This window comes from Fusarium redolens (assembly GCF_020744475.1).
Source record: "Fusarium redolens strain MPI-CAGE-AT-0023 chromosome Unknown BKA55scaffold_3, whole genome shotgun sequence".
Taxonomy (NCBI): domain Eukaryota; kingdom Fungi; phylum Ascomycota; class Sordariomycetes; order Hypocreales; family Nectriaceae; genus Fusarium; species Fusarium redolens.
Window position 1 is genome coordinate 361,573 of NW_025763666.1, and position 13,881 is coordinate 375,453.

The window sequence follows — 13,881 nt, forward strand, 5'->3', positions numbered from 1 at the left end:
TCTCAACATTCATACTCACGCACAACGAAGTCAAGATGACAGACGTCAAGGATATCACACCGGATCTTGACCGGCTGGATAATCAGCTTGATGATCTCGAAGAAAAGCTACAGCCTTTGCTGGGCAACCTCGAAGGCATGGCCTCTCAGTTGCCCCTATTAGACAAGGCAAAACTGTTCTCACTCACAGCTTACGCAATCGAATCTCTAATGTTTTGTGAGCTTTCCCGAAATCCACACGACGCCAGATGATTAATACTAACATTCGTGATAGCATCGCTGAAATTGAACGAAGGCAATGACACACAAACACAAGCCGTTCTTACTGAGCTCAAGCGAATTCAGCAATACTTTGGAAAGATCAAGAACATCGAGTCTCCTCCGGAGCCTGAAACGCGTACTCTGACTATTAACCAAGAGGCTACCGCGCGTATCCTCAAGGCGGACCTGGTATGTAGCTTTCTAAAATCACAACGGATCCAAGACTAACTTTTCACAGGGTGACAACAAAACAATCAGCAACAAGCTCGCCGAAAAGATTGCAGAGGAGCGGGCCAAGGCACTGCTCAAGTCTGTCGAGAACCGAAAGCGACCTGCAGAGGAGTCACCTGTTCCATCTCAACCTAGCTCTTCTGCTGAAGGAAAAGACAAGAGCAAGAAGAAGCAGAAGAAGAACAAAAAGAATAGGTCAAAGAACTGAATCGCAACCCAGAAGTATGCCGATGAGCCAAAGGGTTAGAAAATGCACAGAATCTGGCGCCGACTGTTGATGATTGATTTCAGCGTGCAGATTCAGGAGGAGGCTTACAATGATACCCAGATCGTGTGAGGCAAAACGCAAAGGGCTTAGATGGATGAGGCCTACACGGCCTCCTTGAAAAGTTGATTTCACTGGGCATGGCGTTTCGGAACTTGGGATCGACTTTTTTGATTAGGGAGATAGTGATGAGACATCTACAATTAGACATCAGACTCTTATGAAACGCAGCTTGCTTCCGAAATTTGTGTTTCTTTAGATACCATGAACTTGGCTTCGAGAGGAGAGATACATATGTATTTCAATTAGCACATACTGTGAAGTTAAGATAAGGTATCAAAATTACAGGAGCTCCTTACTGGATAGCATCTACCTTGTCTTCCGGCATCGCATAAGGATTCTGGTAAAGTTGAGCTCTTATCGCTTTAATACGTGGAAAGATAAGACATTGAGGTGACTAACAATTTTTCACCCCACCATTATCGGACGTGAGTCAAGGGGAACAATCGCGGGGCACCACAACCCCTCCAAGTTCCAACCCAAGGCCGCGATTTCTGTTTTCGCATCGATTGAAGCAGAAAACATAGCACAGCACAAAATGGCGGTTATCTACGTCGACGAAGAAGCCGGAAGCGATCTCCCCGAGATTCAGGGCACTGAGGCCGCCCCCTTCAAGACTCTTCTTGAAGCCTACTACCGCCACGGAGCCGAGTCCGAGTACCAAGTTAAGAAGAAGGACGATGAGGAGTACAAGCCTGCTGCCAAGTCAGCCTTGAAGAAGGCTGTCGCCTACGCTGCTCAGCAGAAGAAGAAGGCCGAGGCTGCTGCTAAGCGAGCTGAGAAGGATGCCCAGGACGAGGCCGCTCGTTTGGCTGTTCTCGAGGAGGCTAAGAAGCTTAAGATCACCAACGACCCTTCACTTCCTGAGCCTGTTACGATCAACCTCCAGGAGACCGACCCTTCAAAGATTGGTACACTCCGAAAGAGCAAGGATGAGCCTACTGAGGGAGTCAAGCGCGTCTCTGTCCAGGGCCGTGTTAACCGTGTTGCTAAGCAGGGTGGTCTCATCTTTGTGACCCTGCGCCGCGGTCTCAACTACATGCAATGTCTGCTTTCTGGAGATCTCTCCAAGACCTACGATGCTCTTACCCTTTCACGAGAGACCTCTCTCGAGATCATTGGTGAGCTTTGGGAGGTTCCCGCCGGTGCCCACGCCCCTCTCGATCGCGAACTTCGCGCCGACTACTTCAGGGTCATCGCCAAGGCCCCTGGTGGTGATGAGGCCTTCACCAACTTGGTCCCCGTTGACGGTGACATCAACACCCTCATGAACCTCCGCCACCTTACTCTCCGCCACGAGAAGCCCGCCGCTGTCATGTTCGTTCGCGACATCGTTGAGGATGCTTTCCACACCGTCTACAACGAGCTGGATGTCAAGAAGGTCAGCCCCCCTGCCCTTGTGCAGACTCAGGTCGAGGGTGGTTCTACTCTTTTCAAGTTCGACTACTATGGCGAGACTTCATACTTGACTCAGTCCAGTCAGCTTTACCTCGAGACTGTCCTGCCTGTCCTTGGTGACTGCTACTGCATTGAGAAGTCTTTCCGTGCTGAGAAGTCTCTTACCCGTCGCCATGTAAGTATCTCCTTTTTGGCAAAACTCGCTAGATATTTTATCCGAGTGAACCGCATCTGACTGTAATGCAGCTTTCTGAGTACTCCCACGTCGAGGCTGAACTGGATTTCATTACCTTCGACAACCTCCTGGACCATCTTGAGCACGTCATCTGCCGTGTGATTGACCTGACCCTCGACAACCCTATTGCCGCTGAGGCTATTAAGAAGTACAACCCTGACTTCGAGAAGCCTTCTCGACCATTCTTGCGCATGCGATACTCTGATGCCATCGACTGGCTACGAGAGCGCGGTATTAAGAACGAGGATGGCAACGACCACACCTTTGGCGACGATATGTAAGTGTTTCGTGAGTTCTGAATGCGCCCAAACTGACTGGGAACTAGTGCCGAGGCTGCTGAGCGCAAGATGACCGACGAGATCAACCGCCCCATCTTCCTCACTCACTTCCCCGTCGAGATCAAGTCCTTCTACATGTCAAGGGCTAAGGACGACCCCCGGGTGACCGAGTCCGTCGATGTTCTGATGCCTGGAGTTGGCGAGATTGTCGGTGGCAGCATGAGAATTTGGGACTATGAGGAGCTCATGGCCGGTTACAAGCGAGAGGGCATTGATCCAACAGGATACTTCTGGTACACTGACCAGCGCAAGTACGGATCTACTCCTCACGGAGGATACGGTCTGGGAGCTGAGCGGTACGTTATTTGGCACCACAACAATTGGATGTATACTGACAACTGTTTAGTTTCCTGGCGTGGCTTCTCAAGCTCTGGACTGTGCGAGAAGCTTGCTTGTATCCCCGTTACATGGGCAGATGCACACCGTAAACGATGCGTTTATGAGATGTATAACGAAAATGGAGTACAGGGCTTTGATATAGTAGAACAGACCGCTCTAGAGTTACCGTCTAGAATGAATTTGCGAGACTGCTTTACTCACCGTTTGTTGCATTTACAAAAGACCTATATCCGATAGTGAAATGCCCGATATCTCCGTTGTTGAAAGCGGTCGTAATCAATCGTAGCCTTCACTAACCTCATGACTCAATTAATGGAGGTATCCACTAAAAAGTTGCCCAGCGGCTGTCAACGGAAGGTCCTGGAGTGCTCTGGACCCCTGGTACTTGGGGAAATGCCTCTACCGAGGCCCTACTGGCCAATCTTCCCCATCCATCGTTGAAATTTGCCTCTTGTGATTGGTTGATTCTTTTGCGCCTCCGAAATCCGTGCCTCCGGTATTCTTTCTTTCCGATCTTTCTCCTCATAACTCAACATCTTGAACTCTGTTCTTCAACACCAACACCACATCACCAAATCTTTCAGCAAAACCTCACAACCAACCACCACAATGCCTCGTCAACGATCCGTCGGCCGCGCTCCTTCGCGCCCTACCGCTGCTGCTCCTAAGCCTGCTCCTCAGCAGACTCGCCCTGCCGCCACCCACGCTGCTCCTCCCGCCGCTGCTCACCCTCCTGCCCAGGCTATGCCTCCCCAGGCTGCCGGTTCTCAGGGCCCTGGACTGTTCGGTCAGATGGCCAGCACTGCTGCGTAAGCATCCCCTTGCGAATCTACAACAATTGGTGTCTTCGGAGTTCCAAGCTCCGGGTGGAGCAATAGACCCCGAAGCACCTGTAAAGCTTACACTTCGAACACGTGTGGCTAACTCGTTCTCAGCGGTGTCGCTATCGGCTCTTCAGTAGGCCACGCCATCGGCGGTCTCTTCTCCGGCGGTTCCTCCGAGGCTGCTGCCCCCGTCCAGGCCCAGGCCGCTACCCAAGAGCAGTCCTGGAACCAGAACAACTGCGCTGGTGTCGCCCAGAACTTCACAAAGTGCATGGATGAGAACAACGGAAACATGCAGATCTGCAACTGGTACCTTGAGCAACTCAAGGCTTGCCAGGCCGCCGCCGGTCAGTAAGCGTGGACGAATTAGAGGTTAAAGGGAACAAAAGGGACTTGATATCACTATGGGAAGGGAAACAACATCGGGGATATATATCTCCTGACAGCGTGCGTGCATATAGGAATCTGGCGGGGAAATACTACTGTTACATCTCAGCACTGTCAATTGTATAATACAACAAAAAAAGACATTACTCCCACTCAAATTGGGAAACCCCTTCAATCATCTTTTTCCTCCTCTTCTGGTCGTGGCTCAAAGTTCAGCTTTGTGGTGTTAGCAAGTTCATGATTCAGAGTGGGCTGTCGGGTCTTACCGAATTGCCATTGTACAACTGTTGATCTCTTTGTTGATCTCTGCGATTCTGGAATGACTGAACCCGCTCCTGCGAACTGGCCGGCGCATCGCTCGTAGGCCCTTGATGCCCGGTGCGCTCATCACCGCCTCCAAAGAGACTGAAAAACCATGTGAAAATTCTGAGAATGAATCCAATGACTTTCGAAACAATGCCCTGTGAATCATCGTAGGCGGTCGTAAACTTCTTGACAGGGATAAGCACCAGTGTCGAAGACGGAGAAAGCCCGAGGTCTCCTAACGGCTTGCCCTCCTCAGTCTCGTCAATGTTCTTATTCGGTAGAGGTGTGAGGACCTGCTTGAACGTGTACGGCTGTGAACCATCGCCTCTGTTCTCATCCACCCATTGTCGGACCTCCTTCAAGTGCGCAGTCGTCTTGAATCGGTTCCTCAACGTTGATCCGTCAAATAAGCGTACTTGAAGAGCCGTTATCGCGCCGGTCCTGGAGGAACTAGAAAGCTTCGTCTCTGGTGCGCTCACTAACGATGCCGCAACGTCGCCACCCTTGAGCTTATCAATTTTCTGCTTCTCACGCTGCTCGGCACGTAGGCGTCGTTCTGCCTTGTCGTCTTCGATGCGCTTGAGAATTCGCGCTCTCTCCTCTTGGTCTTGCTGTTTCTTCTTCCTCACTGCCTCAGCTGCCTTGTGAGCTCGGGCATTGTCCGTATCCATACCAGCTTCGGCCTCAGCCTTGGCTTTCTCTTTCGTCCTCGCGCGCTCCTCCTTCACCCTGCGCTCGTTCTCCTCCTTTTGGGCTTGCAGCCTGGCAGCCCTCTCAGCTAATATCCGACGAACATTTTCTGACGTTGAAGGAGCTGCTGTTGGTGGAGTGTTCTGCTGTTCTGAAGCTGCAGGTGTCTCTGTCTGGTGTTGTGGTGGGCTGGCCTGCTCTGGTGCTGGGGTTGGTTGAGTGGTGGTTGGAGCTGCAGCTGCAGCTGTGGAGTTGAAAGCAGTCTGAACTCTCCGCAAGAAATCCTCTTTGCTGGTCCCCGGTGTGATATACTCCTTCAGCTCTCCATTCTTAATGATAACAACAGTCGGAGTCCGTGGTAGAGGAAAGATCTGAGCTAGATATCCGGCTTCCTCGGACCCAGCTTTGAGACGGAGTGCAATAGAATGCTCCTTGAGTAAGTCGCTCAACTACACCGTAATTAGCCCCATCACATATGATCTGCAGATTTCCATAATCCCTACCGTATCATCGACCAGAAACTCATTTTCCCATTGTGTGCTCTCATCACTTTCATCTAAAAGGCATGTGAGTTATTGCGTGGGTCAGCGTGATGACAAAACATACCTGTCACGAAACATAGAACGAGCTTCTGCTGGCCGACGGCTGTCGAGATGCCTTCCTGAAGGGTTCCCTCGTAAAACATAGTGAATTATGTTGTCGATGAGAAGTTCTTGACTTTAATTATGGAAAAGTTGAAAAAATAGTGGGCGACTGAGCGATTGTGAGCAAGATAAAGTTGCGACGTGTTGTTAAGGTTAGAGTTGTCTTGTCTTTATTTCTACTCCCTTGAGACTTCGTGAATATTTGTCATGTGAATGAACAAGAAAGAACGTCTGAATTAATTGTGTAACAAATAAATCGGACAGTTAAAGAAGTAAAACAAAAAGTTACTGGCAAGAATCAACTCTGATCATGCTCGGTCAAACAAGGCTTGAATGGATGTGAACCAAACCATCATGAGTGAAGGCAGCTATGAGAGCTAGCTATGACGCTTATGGCATCACGTGGCCGTGGCTTCAGCGCCGACCTTCGGTTTTCGGGGGCTTACTCAGCGGTATTGAGCTCGCCATCCAGTAGAAACTTTGCAAAGGATCTAACATGAAAGTGAATGAATGAGTCAAAGGGAACATGTACATATTTTATACAGCTTTGACTTTTTATTTCACTTTCTAACTTCTCCTATTGAGAGTAGATTTGGCCCAAAATGCTCATTGATCCTGCTTTTCTGCCATGGGCAGAAAGTAAAGGAGTCAAACTAAAAGGTGTTGAACCTCGAATTCTTCCAGGTCGAGGTATTGGTATTGTCGCAACTCGCGATATCAAGGTGAGCAATAAGTCCCCTTTCGGAATTATACTAATTTTTCTTAAGCCAAATGAAACTATTTTGAGTGTGCCAATGAAGGCACTTCGCACTATTGATACAGTGCCAAAGAACATCACCGAAGCCCTTCAAGGAGTCTCAGTTCATGGCGTCTTGGCTGCCGAAATTGCCCTTGACGAAAGTGATGACTTTTCTGTATGGAAAACAGTCCTACCAACTCGGGAAGACCTAGAGGCTGGTGTGCCCATGATGTGGCCGAGTGAACTTCAAGCTCTTCTCCCTAAAAGGGCCAAGGACCTCCTGGATAATCAGAATACCACATTCAGACGCGAGTGCGAAATTGTCCTGAAAGCATTCCCAAAGTTGACCAGGGATGAGTACCTATACTCTTGGGTGCTTATCAACACCAGAACCTTCTACAACAGCATGCCCAAGATGAAAGGCTACGCTCATGCTGACCGACTAGTCTGCATGCCAACAGCCGACCTCTTCAATCATGCTGACCAAGGATGCAAGCTCGCATATTCAGCCCTGGGATACAGCGTCCAAGCTGACAGAGTCTATCGCCAAGGTGAGGAAGTCTACGTATCGTATGGCCCTCACTCAAATGATTTTTTACTTTCCGAGTACGGATTCATTCTGGATACAAACCGATGGGACGAGGTTTATCTAGATGAAGTGATTCTTCCACGGCTGAACAAGACACAGCGTGCCGACCTTGAAAGTATCAACTTTCTCGGACGGTACACTCTCGATGACCAGACAATAGGCTGTCACAGAACTCAGGTCGCCCTGCGAATGCTATGCTGCACACAAAGACAATGGCAGCGGTTCTTTGATGCTCAAGACGATGGACGTTCATCACAGGCTGAGGTTGATGAATTATTGTTGACAGCCCTGAAAGATTTCTTGAACATCATTGAAAAGACACTCGGTGATATAGATGAGGTAGAGAGTGGCTCGAGTAGCCAGCGCGAACTCTTGCGGCGCAGATGGCAGCAGATTGAGACCATGGTGACCAAGACAATAGAAACACTTTCATGAATCTTGCTAGAATACTTATTCAAAGACCGGCCATGTATAATGCATGACCCTGGCTGTATGCTTCTATCTTGTGACTCAGTTGATGCGCATGGTGACAATATATTCATGTATCTGGAAAGGAAGGACAAGCTCATGCTTGCCAAGGCAAAATGCTTCAATGGCGATCTCCCTCCCATGGATTCAGCGACTCTGTTCCTTCCTGGTATTTTCTGAATTTCTCCAAAGTATCCGCCCTCCACTTGCGTGTATCGTCATCGTCGTTGTCTCCTCTGAGCGGACGCGGACAACCATCCTCCACGTCAACCATTTGCGCCCCAAACTTATCTCGAAAGTACGCAGGCCAGGGTTTAGCGTAGGATCCCTCTAGTCTCAGCTTCTCTATGCCGAGTTTCGAAAGTCTAGCGAGGGCCTGAGCAAAAGGTATATCCTTTCCCAAGCTTTCTTCCCAAAGGTTGTTATAGATCCCCCACCACCTAACGACTACGCTCTTCAGACACAGGGTCGTTTCGGGCAGGACTTGGAACAGGTGCATCCACGAAGACTTGTTACAATTAGGAGGTATGTAGATATCAATATGTTGAATCATCCTTGTGTTTGTCTGCCCGATCTGATCCATAAGTTGAGACATACAACTCGCACCGCTGATGCGAAAGACGTTCCGCGAGTAAAGAATTGGGACTGCTTCGTGGTAGATTTGTTTGCATGTTTGCAGTATAGCTGGCTCCATTGTTCGGTGCCGTCGATTTTGAAGTACATCCAGCATGATCAACTTCTGATAACTGTCTCCAACTGCCCAGTATGGGTGGTCACATCGGTTAAATCGACTGACGAGGAGCAGGTCATATATTTTGAGCCGGATTTCCACTGGCAAGTCGAGTAATCCGCATCTTTGCTTCATTTTGGGGGCTTTCTTGGTCCTGGTACTTTTCATGAGACATTGGTTTCCCAGTCTCAAGGTGGATTCGGCATCGGAGATGTCGAGGTCGGTGAATACATTGGCAGCGGCCTTTCTCCTACAAGTCCCAGTCACACCCGAAATTCGAGCACTTCTCTTAGGCTTGATAAGCTGTATATTGCTTCGCAAGTTATATCGCTGACTAACATCATGTTGAATCTGATGCTTTTCAGCTCAGCATAGGGTGGGGAAGTCAAGAGACGGGCGGGTGAGTTCATTTGTGAGTCATTGTCATCCAGAAATCTATATGACAGGGGTTAATTAACCCGCTGGAAATATACCCACCTAGATAGGTAGGTAAGTAACGAAGATGAGCCAAGATCAAGCTACTGCCGGTTATGCAGTTTGCAGATCGCAGATCGCAACCTAAGCTCTTAACGTTAGCTATCATTTATGCATACCAGCACTTGGTTCCTGGAGCGGTAATTATGGCATCCGGTCCAATCAATATATCCGGCCCCGTTTGCAAGGTTGTTGGCCGTCAGAAATCTATGCCACGAATGACGATGGTTGGGGGTCTCTTTCAACATGTCTCAACAGGCAAAACCCACGATGCAAAATACATGGATTTGAGCTCGCTAGATAGCATTCAAAGGCTAAAGGAAGAAACAGGCAGTCTCCCTCTTGTTGTACCACGATAGATCCCTGTTTGGCACTTGCTAGTATTTGGGCCATGGTCTCAGTTACATATTGACTTACAGTAGACTTAGATATAAGTACTACATAATAATATGTGTCATGAGGTAGGTCTGGTCATCTCCTTGGGGCAACAGGCGCAGGTTGTTTGGGCTTGAAGAGTGTAGGAAGAAACGCAAAGAGCTCTCCAAGCCTCAATCCTAGATATGCTCAGAACTAGTTTACCTCCATTCCCTTTATACTGAGGCAAAGGTCATACAAGTTTGTCACTAGCTTTTACGAAAACGAAGTGCAAGCTGCTAGTAAAGACTCCAAACCAACACATGTTTGTCTTAACAAGCATCTTGCCAGTCGTCTTCACCTACCTAGGCTGGTATTGTTAGACACTTCAGACGCCGTGTGAAGGAGCCTTTATCCTCTTAATTTGCCTTGATTGGCGCTATCACTTGTAAGCCACCGTGAGGCAATCATGTACAAAGAATGTGAAGCTGCAGCAAGCACTTGGTGACAAGCCTGAGACTACACTCTTGTTTGGCTGTCCGTGCAAACCGTCATGGAGTAAGTAACGTTACATGATAACCTACACTATGTATATATATCCGCAACTCACGTTCTTTAAGTAAAGTATCCATAGTTGAGACTTATACTCAACGGGAGTCACTAACTTGTTTGAGCTTGACAACATTCACACTGTGCCTTGGGCAGTTCTCAAAGAAGCCGCCTATACTGAGAATGGAAACATCCATTGGTCACTTTTACGGGAATATTGAATAGTCTAAGCCGGAAAGAGCCTCAGTTGCAGAGCAATATCATATCATAATTGTTCGTAGAAGAAGAGTCGAGAATTGATGATAGTGACCAGGGTGATCCTGGCTGATTCATATCCCCGCAAACCTTAAGCCACCCACATCACTTAATCACATCTCCTCTCTTGGTATCAACTTGAACTCTATCAAACAAAGGGCCAAAGACTCAAGACCGAAGACTAAGACTGGCAACTAACAACTCTACCATGGCTGCTTGCACTACCTGCAACCAGGAAGAACCTACAGTCCAGCTTAAGCGGTGTGCCAAGTGTTCCACCACGCCATACTGCTCTCGCGAATGTCAAAAGACCGACTGGAAAGCCCACAAGAAGATCTGTGGAAAGCAGGCAGACTCATTTGCTGATTCCAACGTCCATGATCCAGACGAAATGAGCCAGTCCCCGAAGAAGGGACTGGAAAAGTCTGTTCCCAACCCCTTTACTCGTCTCGATAACGGCACTTACTTGCAAAACCGTCCTGAGAAAGACGTCTATCGACTCCTGATTGACACATATCGCCTCCGTATGGACGATATGTACAACCTTGAAGGTCAAGCAGATGGAGACAGTCTCTACGGCGGCGCCCCAAACGGACTTCGGGGTTTTCAACGTTTCTTGCGACAGGCGTCAGTTCGAAGAGGAGTACTTCCTTCATGGTGGACACCAGAGAAGCAGCAAGAGTGTGAGAACTTAGGAATGGACTTGAGTCAGTGGCAGAACTTGAAGACGACGACGAGCAAGCAGGAGATCATTGACTACTATGGAGATCCTCGTTTCCCTATGCAGTTGCGTATGCTTGGAGAGGCTGTGTATCTGAGTGCCCCTGGAGGAGGCGATGGTTCACAGATGAGAAAGATGATGGCTGCGATGGAGGGAGGTGGACTGTAATGAATAGAGATGTCCATGATAGATGCTTCGTCATTCCGTCACTGAAGGGTGTTAGAACACATCTGCATCCAATGTTCTGCAAAAGTTGTAGATGGCATACGTCTCATTAGGTCACAAAATTGACCAATATTTAGTTCTACTCCTATATTGACGGGTCGGTGCCCAGAACACATCTCAGAAGCCTGCCACCTGATTAACACAATCAAACTCAAAAACGCCCTTCCACCCATACTCCATATCCATAGTCCTGATAGATTCCACTGCGGTCCAGTCCGCTTCCAGTTCCAGTTCCGGCACATGCTCATACGGCAGTCCAGAGGTGACATGGTTCGATTCCATCTTGACAATCATCTTCCTTGGGCGTGACTCCTTGCGGTTGCGTGTGATTAGTTGCGCTACCTTGAATACTTCAGAAATCTCGAGTCTCCCAAAGTAGGGTATAGTTACTCGATACGTTCCAGACCATATCATCTCCCCTTCTCTTGCGCCATGTAGAATGTTGAGTGTGAGGGCAGCCTGCTTGGTAAATGCGTTACCAAATGCTTTAGCTGCCGCTCCTAGTCTGTCCGCCAACTCAGCTATCAATTTCCAGCATCGTTGCTTTACGTCGTCTAAGAAAGGGGTTCTCTTGCATTCCAAAGCTGCTGCCATTACAAGCGCTGCCTTGAAAGCAAGGAAATCTAGGAAGTCAGCCCTCATCACCACATGCGGCTCGACTTCCAGGGTTCTCATGTCTTGGTGCGCCTTTAAGATTTCTACCGCTGCTTCCACTGTGGACTTCCTTGACATTTCAAAGTCGTCAATTTCCTTGCCAGCTTCTAAACTGATAGCGTCGATTGGCACTTGACAGTAGGGCCAGTTTATCATAAGTTCAAGTGTATGGTGGAAGATCTTGATGTTGGCGTGAGTAAAGGCTTGCGGGAGACAAGAGATATATCTCGAGTGCCCTTTCGTCCAGTGCTCCGGAATCATTGCACCTAATTCCTTCATTTCTTGGAGGGTGCGTGTGATTGTGGAACTGGGGCAGTCGTCTTTCATTTGGTTTTGGCTTATAATAAGGCCTGATACCGTGGCTATCTTGCGAAAGATTTCCTTTTCAGTCATTGAGCACTTTTCTGCTATTATTTTGGGCGACAATTGCGCTGGGACTGCCTGGGGCATCCCAAGGAATAGCGAAAGCTGTCGGTCTCGTATCCACAACTCCTCCCATATACCTCGATCAAGGTTGGACCGGCCATGGTGTACGCCCAGAAGCATGGCGTTCTCGATGCCAGCCCTAATACATTTCCATGCCTTTGTTGGGCGACCTATGGAGAGGAATAGCTCGTTTTGAAGGATCAGTGCCTGGACAAAGTCGATGTTGCAGACCGGTGTTGAGCTGGCCTGATACAGGGCTTCAACTTTAGCGATACAATTGTCAATAAGGATACTTGACTCCAATAGTGGTGCTCGAACGCCGCCTTGTTTTTTGAACTTCCAGGGTAGTTCTTTGAAGGATAGGCAGAGCCAGACTGTGCATTTTGAGACAACACCGGGGTTTGGTGATTGCATTGACTTGTCAACGAACGACAACGCTGACTCGATGTCTTTCGGAAACCCAGCATCAAACAGCGTAACTGTTTGGACAGGGAGGAATTCGTTCTCTTGTTGTTGATATGACAGCAATGCCAGAGGCCAGCAGGTCCAATTGTTGGTGAACCTCCCAGTGTACTCCAGAATCTTGGGCAGAGTCTGCTTGTCAGGTAAAAGCCCCTTGAGCGATGCCGTCAACCGCGATTGTGGTGTCTGTGATGCAAAGATGGTTAGATTACTCAAGCCAATGTGACCTTCAGAGCTTCCAGACACCAACCTCAAATTGCTGGCTATAAATCTGAGAGCACTCGGCTCCAGAGCCTGCATTACTTCTATGGTTTGCCTTGGGGTTGGTTTGCGAGTCAAGTTTACTAGCCAAGGTGTCGATTGCAGCTTGCATGCGAATCATGCGTGCCTCGACTTGCCCGGCAAACTGTGAAACCTCTTGAATGATTTCATCTTTATCTTCTGGGAAAGATTCTGCATTCTGCGGCTGACAGGTGAGAGAGTGTCTGTTGCATTGTTGACACTCAGCCTGGTCATCGTCGAAAACGCATTTCACTTTTCGACGACGACATTCAGTACAGCTCTTTGTTCCGAGCCGCACTCGCTTGGGTTGGTTGTCCATGGTGACTTCCATGTAAACTTTGGTAGGGAAAAGAATAGAGGTGAAAGTGAGGATGTGAGAGTGAGGCGGGCGCTTCAGCCTACTTATACGCAGGTGATTCGTGGCGTTTCTTGCTTATCTCAACAACATGTATGTCTCAGTTTTATGGCGAAAACCTTTTGTAATGCAGTGCATCTGTTGAACCAAAGAAGAGAGAAGAGAATCTTCGTGTTGGTTAATCGAAGTCGGACCAAAAGGTCCTGAACATCACGGGTGGCCGCAGGTGGTTGCAGATGAGTAGGAATATTGCCACAAACCTATCTCCGACCGCCGAAGATGAAAGCTAAAATTATTTCGCCACTTTTGTAGGAAGCTACAAGTATTGCATCTGTTTTTGCTTTTTCGGGATTCAAGGGGTATTTGAAGTTTGAGGCAAGCTGACGGTGCAGCCTTATTTGCTTTGATATCGAGGTTGGTGATTCCAGAGACGCTAGGTTACACAACACAGTACGACATCACACATGAGCCCCTTCTTGACTAAGCTGTGAATGCACTGTGTAGAGCAACTTGTTCAACTGATCATATGCATATGCAGTGTTACTCGACATCTGACTGAAATACCATCCATTTCGAGTCGAGGTCCAGGGTATGTCAAAAGCGATTCCAACGACGCTAGGT

At 48.5% G+C, this 13,881-nt stretch overlaps 8 protein-coding genes across 8 annotated transcripts; 5 read left to right on the forward strand and 3 right to left on the reverse strand.

Annotated features, from left to right (window-relative positions):
• Nucleotides 1–35: 35 nt before the first annotated feature.
• BKA55DRAFT_685285 (uncharacterized protein) lies at nucleotides 36–699 on the forward strand (the record flags this gene model as incomplete). The annotated part of the gene is made up of 3 exons (XM_046198773.1): nucleotides 36–216; nucleotides 274–449; nucleotides 499–699. 3 exons carry the CDS (start codon nucleotides 36–38, stop codon nucleotides 697–699), a joined length of 558 nt encoding a protein of 185 aa, XP_046053531.1.
• A 655-nt stretch (nucleotides 700–1,354) lies between these two features.
• Nucleotides 1,355–3,215, forward strand: BKA55DRAFT_590273 (uncharacterized protein; the record flags this gene model as incomplete). Its single annotated transcript, XM_046195064.1, has 4 exons — nucleotides 1,355–2,389; nucleotides 2,461–2,726; nucleotides 2,775–3,083; nucleotides 3,134–3,215. 4 exons carry the CDS (start codon nucleotides 1,355–1,357, stop codon nucleotides 3,213–3,215), a joined length of 1,692 nt encoding a protein of 563 aa, XP_046053532.1.
• Nucleotides 3,216–3,735: 520 nt separating this feature from the next.
• On the forward strand, nucleotides 3,736–4,305 carry BKA55DRAFT_534760 (uncharacterized protein; the record flags this gene model as incomplete). The annotated part of the gene is made up of 2 exons (XM_046189624.1): nucleotides 3,736–3,935; nucleotides 4,062–4,305. The coding sequence occupies 2 exons, from the start codon at nucleotides 3,736–3,738 to the stop codon at nucleotides 4,303–4,305; spliced, it is 444 nt and encodes a 147-aa protein (XP_046053533.1).
• Nucleotides 4,306–4,579: 274 nt separating this feature from the next.
• Nucleotides 4,580–6,018, reverse strand: BKA55DRAFT_590274 (ubiquitin-related domain-containing protein; the record flags this gene model as incomplete). Its single annotated transcript, XM_046195065.1, has 3 exons — nucleotides 4,580–5,782; nucleotides 5,837–5,889; nucleotides 5,940–6,018. The coding sequence occupies 3 exons, from the start codon at nucleotides 6,016–6,018 to the stop codon at nucleotides 4,580–4,582; spliced, it is 1,335 nt and encodes a 444-aa protein (XP_046053534.1).
• A 437-nt stretch (nucleotides 6,019–6,455) lies between these two features.
• On the forward strand, nucleotides 6,456–7,795 carry BKA55DRAFT_557044 (uncharacterized protein). The gene is made up of 2 exons (XM_046191758.1): nucleotides 6,456–6,699; nucleotides 6,745–7,795. Exons 1-2 carry the CDS (start codon nucleotides 6,580–6,582, stop codon nucleotides 7,738–7,740), a joined length of 1,116 nt encoding a protein of 371 aa, XP_046053535.1. The 5' UTR covers nucleotides 6,456–6,579; the 3' UTR covers nucleotides 7,741–7,795.
• A 22-nt stretch (nucleotides 7,796–7,817) lies between these two features.
• BKA55DRAFT_223318 (uncharacterized protein) lies at nucleotides 7,818–8,852 on the reverse strand. The gene has a single exon (XM_046185244.1). It carries the CDS (start codon nucleotides 8,669–8,671, stop codon nucleotides 7,895–7,897), a length of 777 nt encoding a protein of 258 aa, XP_046053536.1. The 5' UTR covers nucleotides 8,672–8,852; the 3' UTR covers nucleotides 7,818–7,894.
• Nucleotides 8,853–9,987: 1,135 nt separating this feature from the next.
• Nucleotides 9,988–11,138, forward strand: BKA55DRAFT_557047 (uncharacterized protein). Its single transcript, XM_046191759.1, has one exon. It carries the CDS (start codon nucleotides 10,344–10,346, stop codon nucleotides 11,022–11,024), a length of 681 nt encoding a protein of 226 aa, XP_046053537.1. The 5' UTR covers nucleotides 9,988–10,343; the 3' UTR covers nucleotides 11,025–11,138.
• Nucleotides 11,139–11,198: 60 nt separating this feature from the next.
• BKA55DRAFT_534765 (uncharacterized protein) lies at nucleotides 11,199–13,224 on the reverse strand (the record flags this gene model as incomplete). The annotated part of the gene is made up of 2 exons (XM_046189625.1): nucleotides 11,199–12,809; nucleotides 12,874–13,224. The coding sequence occupies 2 exons, from the start codon at nucleotides 13,222–13,224 to the stop codon at nucleotides 11,199–11,201; spliced, it is 1,962 nt and encodes a 653-aa protein (XP_046053538.1).
• Nucleotides 13,225–13,881: the final 657 nt, after the last annotated feature.